Source organism: Ictalurus furcatus, chromosome 4 (assembly GCF_023375685.1).
Source record: "Ictalurus furcatus strain D&B chromosome 4, Billie_1.0, whole genome shotgun sequence".
NCBI lineage: Eukaryota > Metazoa > Chordata > Actinopteri > Siluriformes > Ictaluridae > Ictalurus > Ictalurus furcatus.
Genome location: NC_071258.1, coordinates 7,953,544 through 7,971,932, shown reverse-complemented (window position 1 = coordinate 7,971,932; position 18,389 = coordinate 7,953,544). Strand labels below are relative to the sequence as shown.

At 38.8% G+C, this 18,389-nt stretch overlaps 1 protein-coding gene across 5 annotated transcripts in view; it reads left to right on the top strand.

Annotated features, from left to right (window-relative positions):
• Nucleotides 1-5,366: 5,366 nt before the first annotated feature.
• Nucleotides 5,367-18,389, top strand: part of gdpd4a (glycerophosphodiester phosphodiesterase domain containing 4a) — a 32,055-nt gene continuing 19,032 nt past the window's right edge. Inside the window, exons 1-3 of one of the 5 annotated variants that reach the window (XM_053622771.1) lie at nt 5,397-5,418; nt 5,455-5,671; nt 17,261-17,549. In XM_053622771.1, the coding sequence (XP_053478746.1) occupies nt 17,367-17,549 (183 nt within the window). In that variant the 5' untranslated portion in view covers nt 5,397-5,418; nt 5,455-5,671; nt 17,261-17,366. Of the gene's footprint in view, nt 5,672-11,031; nt 12,398-17,260; nt 17,550-18,389 lie in introns of those variants that run through there. The other 4 variants (XM_053622775.1, XM_053622770.1, XM_053622774.1 and 1 more) reach the window with 4 other exon arrangements.

The window sequence follows — 18,389 nt, the reverse complement described above, 5'->3', positions numbered from 1 at the left end:
GGCATGTTATATCTAGTGGATATCATTAAGGACCAATTATGGTAATGGTTTTAATGGTTATCTGATGGTTTGTAATGGTATTTATAGTGGAAACCATTAGAGTTTCTATGATTCTGTGTTTCTAATGTTTTCTTCAGCAGGGAAACCATTACCTAGAGACTGGATGTGTTTTAAGGCAGATATTTGAGCGATGAACCTAAAGTAACAAATTTCAAACTTGGATGATTGACTACATTTGGGTGTAGGGGAAAATTGTGTACATTTCATGTTTCTCTGAAGCGTCCCTTTAATTCATTGCTAAGGACATGTTCCATCACATGGTTGACAATTTTCAACACCCCATCTACTCTGTGTTAAACCTAAACACTAATCCTGCAGCTATCATCATGTGTTTGTGTCGTAGTACGCTGTAGCACTGCAGTGATGAGCCCTGTTCCTCCTCCTTCTCTCTCTTTCTCTTGTTCTCCGGTTGATTAATTCTGAGTCACTAGAAATCCTGCTGAGTTGGTGTTAAGGGTTTGCCAGTGTGCTGTAAGGAAGCTAAAGTCACTAACTGACAAGGACAAATGATAGCAGCAAAATGGGGGGAGAAAAGGAAAGATGACAGGATGGAAACAGAGCCACTCTGCATGTGTCAGTGCTAAGGGAAGTACAGCAGGCTGACAGGATATAAATATATCCTATAAATGAGGGAGCAGTGGGGCAATGAAAGACTGCAGTACATGAAATTCATCAGAATTAGCGAGTGTAGATCATATGAGATCATGATATTGCTCCAAAATGATCAGTGACATGTTTCCACAGTGATTACACTGGAATCCTGTACATAAGTGCACATACAATTAGTGAAATTGGATGCAGCAGCTTTGAAAGAACATTTTAGCAATTTTTTTCAATCAGCCAAGACCAGGAAGGTATTTCAGGAAGATTTACTTACTTACTTATCATTTGTACTGACGAATATTATTGACATTCAATATTTGTACTGTTTCCCAAATAAATTTCCAAAAGAAAAAAAAAGAAAAGAAAAAAACTCCTTTTCATACAGGATGAGGCGTCTCATTTGCCTCCAATGTGAAAACGAAATACAGCCTTTAATATTCGCCCTTAATACTAAAGAAATATGTTAAGTTATATTTAAATTGTGTTCCCTGCTGAAAAAAAAACCCCAATAGAAACCATCACAGAAATTCTAATAATTTCCACTACAAATACCATTACAAATCATAAGCTAGCCATTAAAACCATTACCATTAACATTATTGGTCCTTAATGGTATCCACTAGACATAACATGCCACTAATTGAAGACAACAAATTACCAATAGAGACCCACATGGACCATTACAGTTTCCATTAAAGTCAATAAAATTCCCATTACAACCATTACAAATTCTATGTTTGGTTCTATTGTTGTTTTTTCCAGTATGGTATATTTTTGTAATTTGGACTTTTGTAACTATTTTTGTAATTTAGCTAGTTAAATTAACTAGTTAGTTAAGTTTTGTTTTCATTGTTAATGTGCTTTAATAAACATTAGCTGGCCAAGACACATTTGATGTCTGAAGTTTGTTGCCTCAGTTTTTTTTTTGTTTTTTTTTTAACACTATAGCTACAAAGCTAATGTAGCGCCCAAGTGCAGAGCATTTTATGTAGCCTCCAGTTTAGCATCATGCCAGCTGCATGTATAAATCATCACACACTTGCCTCAAACCACTGAGAGCTGTGTGTGTTACATCAGACAGATTTGCTTAATTGGTTTCTGACACTGTGACACTGATATCTATAAACATGGACATGGAGGATGTTGTTGAGGTAAAAACAGTAGCAGCCATTTTGAGGCTGGATTTACTTTCTTCCACAGCAACTTCAGACTCAGGAAGTTTGAAGTTTGAAGGTATTCTATGAAATGTTTTCTGTAAAAATAGTATGACTTAGCCAAGCTATGTGTGTGATTAAGGTAGGCATGTATTTTAAACAATGCTAAACTGCTCTTGTCATTTCTAACTTTTAAGAACTTTAGCAGCCTTTAGTTTAGTGCAAAAGTAAAGAAGAAAGCTTTGATAAACATTTGAAGTAAGCGTGAAGGGGTGTAAACTAACATTTTAGGCCAAACTGTCTCTTTAAATGTGAATCATTTCGTATGGTGTTTGCAGTTTCTTTGATCCAGAAGCGTTCGCTCTCTGGGTTCAGCTCAGTGACGACAGCACTGATGTCAGTGTTGCCCAGGGTTACCTTTAGCTGTTGTTTGATTTCTTGTTAAATTTCACAAAGCAGAGAGATCTGAGAAGCAGTTGGGTTGACTCCACCGATGAATGATGTGCTGTTTCTTATTGTATAGTTGAGAACGAGGGTTACGTAAGATTCTGCAGTACACTCCAGACGCACTCACTAGAGCAAAGCAAGAGCAGTTGAATCCTACACTCAGACTGTTAGTATCCTGTGACATTGATTTGAAACAGCTGTGTAACATGCCCAGCCCAAGCAGCCATGAACACATACATTAATAAAGTTTATGTATTATGTGCTTTATGTATTTTCATGAAGATCAAAATCTTGCTTAATGATCACAGATGTCTCCTCTTATATAGTACGCTCATCATTATGTTAAATTCAGTTGAATTGTATTTGTATATAGGGCTTAATAACTGATGTCACAAAGCAGCTTTACAGAAATCCAGATGTACATTTAAATCCCTAATAAGCAAGCCAGAGATCACAGTGGCCGGGAAAAACTCCATGAAGAAACCTTGAGAGGAACTATCCTCTTCTGGGTGACACCAGATAGTGGGATTATAAATCATTACTGTTCCACAGTACTAAGTGTGTTAAAAGTCTGTACATTATGAGCACCATAGTATTTATGTTTATAGCAGCAGTTCTATAGGTTTGAGGTTCTTAGGATAAGTCTACAATATACAGGTGAGATTTTCCACTTACACGATGCCAAGTCTTGGGCATAACCTAATTTTTTGGAAGTGCAATATTTAGGCTGTCCATGTGTGACCATCCACAACATCTGTGTATATAAATTTCTTTCTGACATTTTTCTAAGAGACTTCTACCACCAGGCATCCAGGTTCTTCTGTTGATCTCATTTGTCCTTTTGTACACTGTACTCTTTTTGTAATACTTGAGTCTTAGTTTCTCTTCACTCAAATGTTCTTACAGGAGAATTTTTCTTGCCAATGTCTCCTTTGGATTAGTTATCCAGGGTCTAGGAGCAGATTTCTGTTAGGCTGCTTTGTGACAATGTCTGTTTTGAAATGGATATTAAAAAGTATTGTTTTATTATTATTATTATTATTATTATTATTATTATTATTATTATTATTATTTTATTATTATTATTATTATTAGCCTTGTTTTCTTGACTTCCTTCACTTTTTATTTTGACATTTTGTACATAAGCAAAATTACTTCACAAATTATATTTTTAAAAAAAGAAAATATCTTAAATATAGTCAAATGTATCTAGTATTTCTTATTATAAGATTACAAGAACCATAAAACAATTATAAGGTTATTAAACCTATTTCTAGTCTTTTTTTTTTTTTTTTTTTACTAATTTCAAGCTTTTTTTTTTTTTTTTTTTTTAGAAATAAATGCTTAAAATTAGCAAGATGATCTGCCAATCGAACAAGATTATTTCAGGCTTGAAATTTTATTTTTTTTTAAGTCTAGAAACAAATTTTATGATGTTATTTAATATTGCTTTTATTGTAATCTTATAATAAGAAAAACTAGATAATTTTGACTGCATTTAAGATATTTTAACTCAATAAGATACCTTTTTTTAGCATTGCATTAATATAGAATGTTAAAACCTAGAACACCTTCTAACAGTTTTGTAGCAATAACGTGTCAGATATTGGAATTGGTGATGTTCGGCTGCAATCATTTTGCTGCTTTGAAGTGCTAGATTTGATTAGGAACGACAAAGCAGATTACGAGAGAAAGAGAGAGGTTGTTAAAGGTCAGGGATGGAATGTGCTGCCAAATCACAAATTGTTCTCATGTCTGCCTGTGATGCAAATTGCACCGGGTTATTTGCACACTGTTAAAGTGCAAACTGTCAAATTGCAGTAGACTCTTAGTGATGCAACGATTCCATTCAAAGACTGGTAAGAAATCTGGATGTACTGATCCCAGGTTTTTGTTTCCGATATGATACCAATATTAGCGCTTGATCCATTATACCACAGCACTGTTGAAACTTTGATTCTGATTGGTCAGAAGGTGTTGATTAATTTTCTATAACAGCATCTCTGAAAGTAGTGCCATCTGTAAAGTAAATCACAGGTTTATATTAATGCACTCGTTCTAATATCTTATGGTCTCTTTACATTATATGGTATGGTAACGTTATATACAGTAGTAACTTGTAGCACTTGTATGGCAGATGCTCCAAATCTAAGGGTAATAATAAATGGGATTAAAAAACCTAAGGCAAAATTAGTACAACAATTAGGGTGCCTAAAACTTGTGCACAGTTCTGTATAACTACAGTTTAATTATAATAAAAGCTATAAAACTCCTAGTTTCTGTCTGGTCAGAAATGTGACGCATTAGGTGGACTAGCAACGTCAAATTGCTGATGTGTGTGTGTGTGTGTGTGTGTGTACATAAAATACAGGTAAGATGTCAAAAAAAAAAAAAAAAAAAAAAAAAAAAAACCCCAGATAGCAATGCGTGGGTCCTTGATAGAGGAAACACTGTGATATGCACCCCGCCCCCCCCCCCCCCCACACACACGCCTATTCATTCTGTCTCTCTCACACACACACACATACACTCTCTCTCGCTCTCTCTCTCAAACACGCACACACGCACACACACAATAATACATACACAGGCTCTCTCTCTCTCTCACACACACACACACACAATAATACATACACAGGCTCTCTCTCTCTCTCTCTCTCTCTCTCTCTCTCTTACACACACACACACACACAATAATACATACACAGGCTCTCTCTCTCTCACACACACACACACACAATAATACATACACAGGCTCTCTCTCTCTCTCTCTTACACACACACACACACACACACAATAATACATACACAGGCTCTCTCTCTCTCTCTCTCTCTCACACACACACACACACACACACACAATAATACATAAACAGGCTCTCTCTCTCTCTCTCTCTCTCTCTCTCTCACACACATACACACACACACACAATAATACATACACAGGCTCTCTCTCTCTCTCTCACACACACACACACACACACACACACACACACACACACAATAATACATACACAGGCTCTCTCTCTCTCTCTCTCTCTCTCTCTCACACACACACATACACAATAATACATACACAGGCTCTCTCTCTCTCTCTCTCTCTCTCTCTCTCTCTCACACACACACACACACACACACAATAATACATACACAGGTTCTCTCTCTCACACACACAATAATACATACACAGGCTCTCTCTCTCTCTCTCTCTCACACACACACACACACACACACAATAATACATACACAGGCTCTCTCTCTCTCTCTCTCTCTCTCTCTCACACACACACACACACACACCTCCCGCGTCTGCGCGTGAAGCGGGATCTCCTGCGCAAAACGCGGTGCCAGTGCCAGCTATTCAAACACCTCCAAGCCATTGAGGGAAAGAGCTTCTCATCAGGACGGTGAGTCTTTCTCAAATGCCAAGTTATTTTATTCACTGACTACTAAATGGGAAAAGGGACTTTATGCTCTCCATCACATCTCATAAAAAACGATGCGTGTATGTTTGCGCATGGCTTCTAACATGATGAATCCAAGTGCGTTGGAGGAAATGTGACAACGCGGATGTTTTAAAGCAGAGAGAGAGAGAGAGAGAGAGAGAGAGAGAGAGAGGAGCTGCTTTCACCTAATTTACTGTTTAAGGTTGCAGCAGAGACAGAAACAGCTGCACCAGTGTGAAGGAGAAAAGTATTGAGGCAATGCTCAGCATGATGTGCACAGATGGGCTGTTCAGCTCTGTGTTGTTTTTTTACACACATACACACAATCTTCTCCCATTTTCATCTCTTATAGCTGCGACTGCATGTTAATACTTTTTATTAAAATCTCATGTGATCAAAATAATATGCAACCTTAGCCTCCATGCACCAGTATCATATATAATGTACACTCAATGCACTGCAATGATAATCTCTCGTAGTAATGTCATTATTGCATGTGTGTGTATTTATATTGTAGTGGGGACAGAGTGTCCCTACAAGGATGGGAAAATATATGACAGTTTTGACCTTGACGATATTTGTATGGTCCCACAAGGAAACAGTTGTTTTTTCTTTCTTTTTCTTTCATTTAAAAAGCATAAAACAAAGTGTCAGAATGTTTACTTTTGGTTACCAAGGTTAGGGATAGATTTAGGTGTAGACATTATAGCTGCATTAATAAATGTGACAATGGTAGGTCCTCACAAGGATAGTAAGACAAACGTGTGTGTGTGTGTGTGTGTGTGAGAGAGAGAGAGAGAGAGAGAGAAAGCTGTGAAGTAGCGCTAGTCTTGAATCTGTGCAAAGTCTGTTCATAAAGGTAACACACTCTGCTGTACATGATGTACACACATGCGGAAAACCACATTTTTAAACATTCTCATGCATAACTGTATATTCATGGTGCGGTTTCTGCATTTGTAGATCCTGCTCTTCCAATGCTGCCACAGCTTGATAATACTTATTTCCTTCTGGAAGTCTGATGTGGCCTATTTGCAGTGACACATAAGTGCTTTTATGATTGTGTCTTATTGATGTCTTATAGTAGCTTGTCTGCTGATTTCTCTTTCATGGTGGTATATAATAGCAGCAGCAGCAGTGCCATGGTTAAGGTTGTTAGTTCAAAATCCAAGGACTTTTTCCGAGCCATCATTTGCCCCTTTTTCTGAATGCTAGTGCTTAGGATCCTTCGCTAATAACCAGAAGGTTGTGAGTTCAAATCCAACTGACTGAGAGCCATTGTTATATCCACACCTCAGCTCTGTGCCCTTCTGCATTCTGCCTCCTTTGTAAGTCACTTTGGAATTAATAAATGAATAATTCAGTAAATGAAAGGACATTGTAATATCTTGTGTTCCTGAGCAACTATGTCCCCCAAGTACCATTGCATCATAAGTGCATCAGAGGTGGCTGATTAATAATAATTCAATCAATTAGGCCAGCTTTGCATGTTAATTGTGTTCCTGCTGTGCGCTCTGTATTTGTTTTTAAACAAATTATATAAAAGCCCAATCAGAACACTGTATTGACACTGACGCTATTAAAAAAAACTGTTATCATGGTTTATATTATAATCTTTGTTTACACTTTAAATTTGGCACAAACAACAAACTTTGAAACAAATCTATCCCTAGATTATGTTGCAACGGAGGTTATATCGGGAGGAGAAACGTGGCCTACATAGGCAGCCTCTTGGTTAGTGACTATAATGGGTGTACTATAACAATATTGTGTGTGTGCTGTTCATCATAGTATGTTGTATAATTGGTTGTTGACACATGCCTGCAAGGTACATACAGTTGAAGGTAAGAGTTGATGCTCTTTTGATGCTGATTTTTATGTTATAATAAATGTGGAGGCTATAATTAAGTAAGGAATAAAACATAAAAATAATGGAAAATAATGACGGTGATGCCCTGTCATTACCACTATGAAGTCGATTATTTTCCAATGACAGCACGTGCTGAAGTCTTTTTGATACCACTGCTTTGTCAATGATTGCAAATTTGAAATTCATTAATGAACAAGTTTTATTTCAACCATTTATAGTTAGATTTAATGCTGCTCAACACGCATGAAACAAGTTAGTTCCTTTTAGCACTTATGTTGTATCCTCTTTGATTCTCTTTCATGAGGTTAATAAAACAAAAAACTGCAGCTTGCCATATTACTGAGAAACGGCAAAGCCCTTTGTCATGAGGACTCTCCCGTGGAAGAAAATGTGAAGGAACAGCAGTACCCCTAACTGTTATAAAGTGCTGGCACTGGAAAATCCTTCCATAAATGTTTAATAAATCTCCAATCTAAACCTCAATCCATCCATCCATTTTCCATGCCGCTTTTCCTACACAGGGTTGCGGGGGAGCCTGGAGCCTATCCCAGGGAACTCGGGGCACAAGGCAGGGGACACCCTGGATGGGGTGCCAACCCATGGCATTCTCACACAGCCTACAACGCATGTCTTTGGACTAGGGGAGGAAACCAGAGTACCTGGAGGAAATCCCAGAGGCTTGGGGAGAACATGCAGGCTCTGTGCACACAGGGTGGAGGTGGGATTCAGGCCTCCAACCCTGGAGGTGCGAGGCAAGCGTGCTAATCACTAAGCCACCGTGCCACCCCCAACCCCAACCCCAAATCTAAACATGTTTCCTGTAAATTATTTGTCACTATAGAAAAAATTATGTATTAAAACCAGTACATTAATATTAACCTGTGATTTGTCTTGCAGTCGACACTGTCAGAGCTGTGCTGTTACAGAAAATTAATCAACATCTTCTGACCAATCAGGTCATTCTTATAAAGAAGAATGACAAGTAGATCAAACGAATTCACAACTTACTAATACACTGCAAGTATTTTCAACCTGTATGAGTTCTGCACAAATTCTAATTACTTCTCAGAGAGCTGTGGGGAAATACACTGTGTCAGACAACAGTTCATGAGAGATACTTACGCTTAAGGGAATGAGTGTTTCAGTGGCCTGTGTAAGGAAAAAAAAAGGTTTTAAACATTTGCATTTATTGATCTGGTAGATGCTTTTATCCAAAGTGGGCTACAGAATTCCCTCTAATCGTAGAGGTGTTAAATGAGCTGTCAATGTTACAAGTGCTGCAGGACCAGAAAACAAGTGCAAGATACATTCACTGGTCACTTCATTACTACACTTACCTTGTACTTACACTTACTGGCCAGTGTATCAGGTTCCCCTAATTATTGACTGTAGCTCATCTGTTCCTATCCACAATATAGTATCAGACCACCCCTACCACATCCATCATGAAAGAAGGCCACCATAAGACCACAGTTGATCAGAATTGCTACTGTGCCTGATACACTTGTACCAGCACTACATAGTGTCACACTGCTGTGATGATCCACCAACCAAAGAATATCTCATCATTGGTCCTGTGGTGGTCTGTTTCCATTGATGGATAGATTGACAGTCACCAACTGTATGTCCAGAAAGTGCACATAGAGTATATGGTACCTGATAAAATGGCTCATTATTGTAGCTAGGTCAAGATCCCTAATACTGGAGCATCTGTGCTACCACCACCGGACTTCGCAACAGTGTCTTCTCTGAGGCAGTCAGAATACTCAACACCCTGCTGCCTCTAGCACTAATCAAAACCTCCCAACAGCTACCATTTCACACAGAAGCCAGCGCTACCTATAAGTAGAGTAGGCAATTGCCTAGGGCCTCGGGCTTGGGGGCAGGGACTCCATGACCGTATCAACACTATACACTAGAAAGGTGGAGGGAAGGAGGGGTGTGGGGGACCTTCAACATAAATTTAGCCTAGGGCCTCTAAATGTCTAGAACCGGCCCTGATTGCACATCTATCACTGCACACCTGCACTTCATAATGCTGCTAGTGGACACTTTTGCTATTATGACTGTTTTATCGCTACTATTACAGTCATGTACTGCTGGAACACTCAACAGTTTACAGGAAATGGTTGCACTACTTTTTCTAATCAACACTGTTTGGTTGTCCTCCCTGCTGGAAAAAAAAAACAATTGACAGCATCACAGAAATTCTAATGGTTTCCGCTACAAATACCATAACAAACCACCTGCCAACCATTAAAACCATTACCATTATTGGTCCTTAATGGTATCCACTAGACGTAACATGCCACCCAAGGGCGTAGGTTTGGTCTCAATATTGGTAGGGACACCCACCCACCCACCTCGGAAAAAAAAGACTGTTTAATGTTGACAACCAACTGGTTTATTAAAATATAACAGCTATATTTACATTAAGATCTGCATTTACATTTAAATACAAATTATACAAAGCAACAGATCAAAGACTAAAAGAAAGTAAACTATGAAATTACTTGTTAATGGGAAAGAGGGAAAAAAAATGTTTTGCATCCAACATCAACATTCTTCATGATAGTCCTTGGTGTCTACTTAAACAATCCAAACAGATGCCTACGTCGGTCATTGACAGCTACATTATTAATGCGCAATAAAAAAAAAACATGATTTTTAAATATTCAAAAGAATGGAGATCTCTGTTTTTGCAAATGAACTCTTCATATAGGCCTATGTTTAATCGCAGTTTCATTTTAAGACCTCACCTGAATCCCTGAAGGTCCAGCTGCTTCTCCCTCAACCTGCCCTACGGCATCTTTAGGCCTACTTGATTTCTGAGTTTCCTATGTGTCATAAAATTATGCATTGATGAAGATATATAAACATACAGTTAAACTTTGGATCCCATTTATTTTTGAGGGAAATGTTAATATTGAGTGAATAGGATCTTATGTTGTTTTGATGTAAGATTTTTTTCAAAACAACCTCATGACCAATATGTTGACTTTCAAAGGTTATACTGTATATTTGCTGAACATCGTAAAGATTGAGTTTAATGCTGATGCCTCCCTACAATTCCAAAATATAATTCATAATTAGGACCTCACCTGAAACCCTGAAGACGCAGCTGTTTCATCCTGCTCTACTTCAGTCTGCTGCTGTGTTTCCTGCATACAAACTAATTCATTAAATGATGACATTTTCATGGAATTTCTAGACTAAAATTCAACTCAACATAATTTCGTATATGCACCTATTTTATGTTCCAGCTAGCAACCTGACTGCTAGTCTGCAGATGACAGAAGCCAGGGTTAGCTTGCTAATTAACGCTAACTAACATGGTTAACTAACATCAGGTGACATTACTTTCCGCAGTGCAAGGCTGGTGACATTTGGTCGCTAACAGGTTTTCATTTTAAATCAATGTGGCTACTGGACAGTTAGTTTACTACTTATTACTTACGCTTTGGGTGGGGATAAAGCTCCTGATGTCTTGTCGTTTTTCTGGTGGCATGATATCTGCAAAGTACAAAACGTGTTGGCATGGAAAAAATACTTTATGTATGCTGTGCCATGCAGGCAATAGAGGAAAGGGAGTAAAGTCATCTGAAAGACTAAATTTTTCGCCCATGCTTGAGGTATGGACTGACAGCCTTGATAACTTAGTTACCATTGTCAGCCGATCAGCCCTCGCCTCTGTGTCTGTACTCTACACTGGCAGCTCGATATTTGCATGTAAGGTGAGCCTTCTGATAGCCCCTCCCTTTCAACCAGTGAAATGCTAGCATGCCTAAATCCTGGAGCTTCTGGGAGAGTATGCTATGGAATTTACATGACTTCACTCCAAAGATAATGCGAAGGAGTTCGCACAAATATTGGTAGGGACAATTCTGCGCTCCCAAAATATTGGTAGGGACATGTCCCTACCGTCCATATGCAAACCTACGCCCTTGGTGCCAACAATTACCAGTAGAGAACCACAGGGACAATTAGTTTCCATTAAAACCAGTACAATTCCCATTATAACCATTAAAACCATTACAAATTCTGTGAGGGTTTCTATTGTTTGTTTGTTTGTTATTCAGCAGGCCTGTCTAGTTGAAGTGCACTGTCCTGTGTATCCATTGTATTGTTTGCACTCATCTCACTCTGTTGTGCATTTTGCACTTTATGTAGTTTTGTATAAATGTGTATTGTGCCACTGTATTGTTATGTGCTGAACCATGGTCCTGGGGAAATGGCATTTCAGTTCGATATATTCAAGCTATATGCTGTAGAGGGATGACAGTAAAAATCACTTGACCGTTTGGTTACTCCAGTGTACCTGTAGCTGTAGGAAGAACAGAGAGATGTTAGAGATGATACACAGACTGAGTCACTAAACAGTCAAGCTCCAAGTAATCCAATGCTGTAATAATAGTAGTGATACATATGGAAAGAACATGGCAAAACAGAGCACCTACACAGATATATAAGGTTAAGTCAGGGGCGTAGTGCTGGGGTAATACTGTTTCAGGGCGACGTGTGTTCAGAATAAGAGTATTAATACTCAGCTAATCACAGAAGGGATTCTGCGACTGAATAATGTCCACACTGGGATTTAAGCTTTGGGTATGAGTGGTGCAACCGGGTGGAGACGGCCAATGTTGTGGCTTTTGCTGCGCAACAAGTAGGAGTGTAGAGCGCATGCGCGGCGCTCAGTAAACCGCTACGACCGACAGGAGAGCAGAGCCGCTTGCGCGCGGAAACCCTCGCCGCTTGATGTTTGTCAGTTGTTTCCGGTTGTCTGAGCATCCAGGACAAACAGCGAAGAAGTCAGGTTTGTAAGTGAAACACGTCCGCTTTAATGCAGTTTATGTGGTTATTTATGGTTCTGTTCATCGGTACAGTGCGGCGTTGTTGTTGACAGTGGACTGTAGTTTATTAAAGTAGCACTGAAGTGCATTTGCCACCGCTAGCTTTAAGTTTTAACACTGTTTCAAGCTCTGTCATTCAAATATGTTAGTAATTATTTACAAAAAAAAAGTTTAAATCATGTAATGATGTTTCCTGGAGGGTCAGTAGCTCACGTACATGTACTGTTAAACTGTGTGTGTGTGTGTGTGTGTGTGTGTGTGTGACTTGGTGAGGACTGAGTGTCCCCATTATTATAGGGATATCTGTGAGTTTTGACCTTATTTGGCTGGTCTCCATGCTTTTTAAGTGTGTGTGTGTGTGTGTGTGTGTGTGTGTGTTTAGGAAAAGGAATGTATTGAGTGGGTCAAAGCAAGAATGAATGAGCTACAGTGCCTCCTCCACAGGGATTGATCGTCTCTCTTTCTGTGTGCCTAATGTACAGTACAGTTCAACATCTTCTTCGACACCCGAACTGATCTCGATTAGGTTTCGTAGAGAAGAGAAATCACCCAATCTCTGATTTACAGTTTTGTGAACTGAATTGTAGACACATACCTGACTTGCTTTGTGTGAAGCTGTGCAGTATCTCTGTGCATGCCCCATCTATCCAGACACGTTAATAAAAGACATCAGTCATTGTGCATATCAGATGCTACACAAAGGAATCAATAGATAAGTGTATTGGAATGAAAAGCTCTTTTGTTCCCCTTTGTGACTCCTTGTATTGTGTAAAATAATATATAATGTATAATGTAAAATTGCTAAAAAAAAAAAAGTGTCCACAATTTCTCTAAGTGTTTATTATAAATAAATTTTCAGCACATGCCTTATTACCTAATAATTTTTTGTACTCGGGCAGAAATGCACTTCACTGTATTATAGCATTATCATGATCAGGTGTGTATCAGGTGTGTAAAATCAGCCTACGCTGCCACAGTGATCTTTGCTCTGTGTATGTCTGTTTTTATTACGGAATAACAGAGTGTGTGTATCAGTCAGCTCCCTAGGTCATGAATCAGTATATTCGGCCCTGGCTCACTACACCTTGGGACACTGATGACTCAATTCCCGGTGACATGACTACGTACTCGTGCTGTATAATGTCACTGCTTGCATTTATCACCAACAAGGAGGACCGATATCTTTCTGACTTTATATGTCATATTAATTTGTTCGCTTAATCACATACATTTCTGTCATGGTACTTCAAGCCGGATCGTAGGCTAGCTAGTGGATTTTTTAAAAATCATTGAACACTTAAAAGTCGTTAGACTCAAACAAACCGTTTATTCAAAGTCAAATAAAGTTAAAAATCATTGAGGTAAGTAATCAATTGAGAGCTACAACAACGAGAACAAGCTGCTTACATTTGTAGATGAAGTTGGGTGAGAGTTTGTCCGCCATTTTTTTGAGCTGAGAGGCTTCAGAAAATACGACGCCATTTCCAGTAAGTGAATATAGTAAGCACTGATGCTCCCTGGTTTTTGCAATGCATTGTTGGATCTTTTAGGTTTCAGTGCACTGGAAGGATTTTACAATTGAGACAGCCCTTAAATGGCCCAGTGCCCTGACTGCTGAACTAGGGAGCTGATTGAGACACACCCAGAGAAATCTCCCTGCTAGTCTTATTAGACAGCATGCAGAACTGGGATTAAAGAGTGTAAGACGCTCGCTTGTTAACCAGATTTTAAAGGTTACTGTTCACATTTCTTGTTTTGTTTTTTTTACTTATAAATGATAATTGCCTTAGAAATGTTAGAAATACTAACATGATACGGTAAATAAATGTTAGAAATACTAACATGATACGGTAAATAAATTCATATCAATTGTATATATTTGTATATACTATACATATATATTGTATATATTGTGCCGATTATTAGACGTTTCATCTCAAGCTCAAGTGAATTGTTGTTTCAGCACTCCTTCATGCAGGACGACACCCAGTGCGTGTTTTTGCTATCACAGTTGACGGCTACACCTATCGCTCAGGGGTGTTATTCCTTTAGAGGATTTGTTTGACCTCTGGATCTCATCAAGGATTGAAGTTGTTTGAGCTGAGGTCGGTCAGGAGTAAACGCATTCGACTTCGCTTTTTAAGTGATGTAATGTTCCATTAGGTAATGAGGCATAAGAAGAGTCCGACCTCATTTAAACCTTAAGGCGTTCATTAAATCCCCTGCTGAGAGCCAGAGAACACACTGCAAAAAATGACATGTCAGCAAGTGAAAAACTTCTAAAATATAGTCAAAGTTATCTAGTGTTTCCTATTATGAGATACCACTGAACCATATCTAAGATTATTAACCCCATTTCTAGACAAAATCAGCTAAAGGTTTGCTTTTAGAAGCTTAGATTTTAGGAGCAGAGCTATGAGTTAATCGAGAACTGGTAAATACAGTGTTATAAAAAGGGCTCTTCAATAGTTCTTCTTTGTAAATTTAAGAGTTCTTAGCTTCCTAAATGGGTTTGTAGTTTGGAATTTTTCCTGATAGGGAAACAGTCAATTGTAGCGTTGTACATACACTGTATGGCCAAAAGTATGTGGACACCTGACCGTCACACCTATATGTGCTTTTTGAACATCCCATTCCAGATGTAGTCGTCCCTGTCCTATCCCCCGCTTTTCCACTACATTTTTGATTGTGGTTGATTGTGCCAGAGCATTAGTGAGGTCAGGCACTGATGTCCTGCTAGGAGGCCTGGGGTGCACTGGATGTTCCAGTTCATTCCAAAGTTGTTCAGTGTGGTTGATGTCAGGGTTCTGTGCAGGCCACTCGAGTACTTCCACACCAACCTTGGCAAATCTTGTCTTCATGGAGCTTGCTTTGTGTACATGGGCATTGTCATGCTGGGACAAGTTTGGAGCCCTTAGTTCCAGTGAAGGGAAACTGCAGACATCCTATATTATTCTATATAATCCTATATCATCCTATACAATTATGTGCCAACAATTTGGGTAACACCCACATATGGGTGTGATGGTTAGGTGTCCACAAACCTTTGGTCGTATAGTGTAGAACCTTCATAGTTTTGTCCATCTGGCCATCTTGAAGAGTTTATATGTGTGACCTTTTTTCTTAGAGTGTAGACTGTGTGGATTAAAGAACTAAACCAATTTTCATGCCCATTCTTGGTTAAGTAAAGCCTGGCTTATGTTTGTTTTGAACTATTCATAGGCAAGATGGCTGCCACGTGTATCTTATGAGGGTCTGGAGCATCGCTTGTGCACGTCCTCAGAAATGAACACTACTCAATCACGTGGTGCAAGACCAACGTAAATGGTGTGGGCGTTGTAGTATAATGTGATGTGAAATAGTGTAGAAAGATACTCCAGTGCATACCCTGACATTCTGCTGTACCCTGAATGCAGATGACTGTGCAAACTATGCTTCTCACATAGCAGCTGCGTACAGACACATACAGGATGTGTAGTGAATTTGAAGTATAGTTATAGCTTTCCGAGTCATGCGCCATTACTGGCAGAGGTTGGTTTTTTTTCCGAAGAAATGAGGTGTAAATTTGATGAGTTCAGTACATTCTAGCTGCACAAGCAAGCGCACAGATAAGTGCTTAACTTAATAATAAAGTTATTAAAAAGTTCTTACATAGTAATATCTGATACCTCTCACCTGCTGTCATTTCTGCAGTAAAGAACCACATGGGATTGATTTTAACGTCTCATGAACCATGACATAAATGTGAATTATATTTGCTTTCTAATTTAACGCTGCGTTACGCCTGCCATCCATAAGCTCTTTTTGTTTGTGAGATGATACGCAGAGGAATTATTAAGCAGCTCTCACTCTGATGTGGTCATGAGTTATGAGCATCATTATGTTCATTTTACAACATTCCATTGAACATGAATTATATTTCTCTGGGTTTTTGAGTTTCTGTAGGTGGAATAGACATCCATAAGGAGCTGGAACTATGGTGGATTATGGCAGGCATTTTAAAGCCTCTACTAATGTGGCCTTGAATGACTTCAGTGTCATTTATCAGTGGCCGATGTGATTTTATGTTATCGTTAACGTGATAAAGTATGCCATGATACGTGTTTCTGAGATTATTGTGATTATCCTTAGTACATTTCTAAAACCAGCTACATATAGGAGCTACAAGTGCTCTCTCAGTTTTTCAGTAATAATAATTTTTAAAAAGCTTAGAGATAACATTAGCCAGATTTTTTATCAAAGGGATTTTCTATGAAAATTTGTTTCAGCTGACTTTTTATTTATTTTTTAGAAAATTAAAAAAACTTTTTTTTTTTACTTCAAATTTTTTTTTAAATATCTTTTTTTATTTGACTTTATGTGAAATGGTGGCCCATTATGCCAGGATGTAATTGTATTTATTTAATTGCAAGTGGATTTTATTTAATTACAGACTATTTTCATGAACAGCAAAATGGTACCATTGTACTGAAATAAAAAAGTATTGAAATAGAAATGAAAAAAGTATTGTGAGGATAATAATTTTCCATTTTGCCCACTTATATTAAAAACATTCAGGAGTTAGTATTTGAAAAAAGTGTCACCTGACTTATTGATCAAATCCTTAAATTGTCCCTCTCTCTCTCTTTCTCTCTCTCGCTATTCTTCTACTTCTCTGTTTCTTTCTCTCACTGCTTCTTCTCTTTGTCTCTCAATCTGGTTTTGTTTATCAAATCACTGCCTTTCATTACAACTCTGCATCTCTCTGTTGTCTAATCCTCGCTATCCCGTCTAACTGCCTGTTCTCTCTCGCTCTCTCATTCTCTCTCTCTCTCTCTCTCTCTCACTTAGGTCTTCTGCATGATGGACTGACCCTCCTCTGTTGGCAGTGTGTATCCACTTTCTGCTGTAGTGTGTGTGACTGAGTGTGTGAGTGACGTGTGCTCCATGGTGACCCATGGGCCGCTCTCCCATCAGCCTGTCCACACTGAAGCTGGGGAGGTTAAAGGTCATCCGCAGGCAGCTGCTTCAGCACTACGAGCACCAGCCCTTTGTCTCCTGCCTGGCTGGACTCTATGGCTGCCAGTGGAGGCGCTATCAGAGGGCCAGAGCCCAACCTGGGGAGTGCTGCTGTAGCAGGGTCAGAAATCTCTTCCTCTCTCACTCTCTCACACACACACACACACACACACACACACACACACACACACAGACCCACACATACATACACACACAGAGCAGAACTTTAATCAGGAGACATTTCTGAGAACATTCTGTCTGAGCCTGACCCAAACACAACCAACAACACCAAGCTTAGTATCTAACCCTGTCTTTAGGGGGTCAGGATTTTGTAGAAACTTGAGTTAAACCTGACCACCAACGACGAGAGAATAAATCTTCTATCCTGATGATAGAAAATGTTATCATCTGTCATCAGTAAACAAAATCAAGATTTTTTTTTGTCAAATTAGTCAGCTAAAACATGCATAAATGCCTAAAATCATGCAATACATTAACCTAGTTTCAGTTAATGTTCACATCAAACATCAGAATGGGGAAAAAATATGATCCCAATGACTTAACCATGGCATAGTTGTTGGTGCCAGAAAAGCTGGTTTGCATATTTCAGAAACTGCTGATCTGCTGGGGAACTGCTGTTTTATAAGAAATCGCTTTGACCTTTTAAGAAGTTCCCTGAATTGCCTCACTTATTCATTCACCCACACGTGTGTTGTGGATATATTTGGTGAGATACATTTGATAAATTGTGCATTTAGTCCAGGCTTGTCAAGTTCAATTAGCTGTGTTAAGCTGTCACACACTGTCTCTTTATCGCTCTCTCTCTCTCTCTCTCTCTCTCTCTCTCTCTCTCTCTCTCTCTCTGCTTTATTAGAAAAAGCTTTAGACACTTTCCTTGTATTTGCTGATTTCATGAACATTGCATTGATTACACACTCTGCTGACACAGTGTGCATTTTAT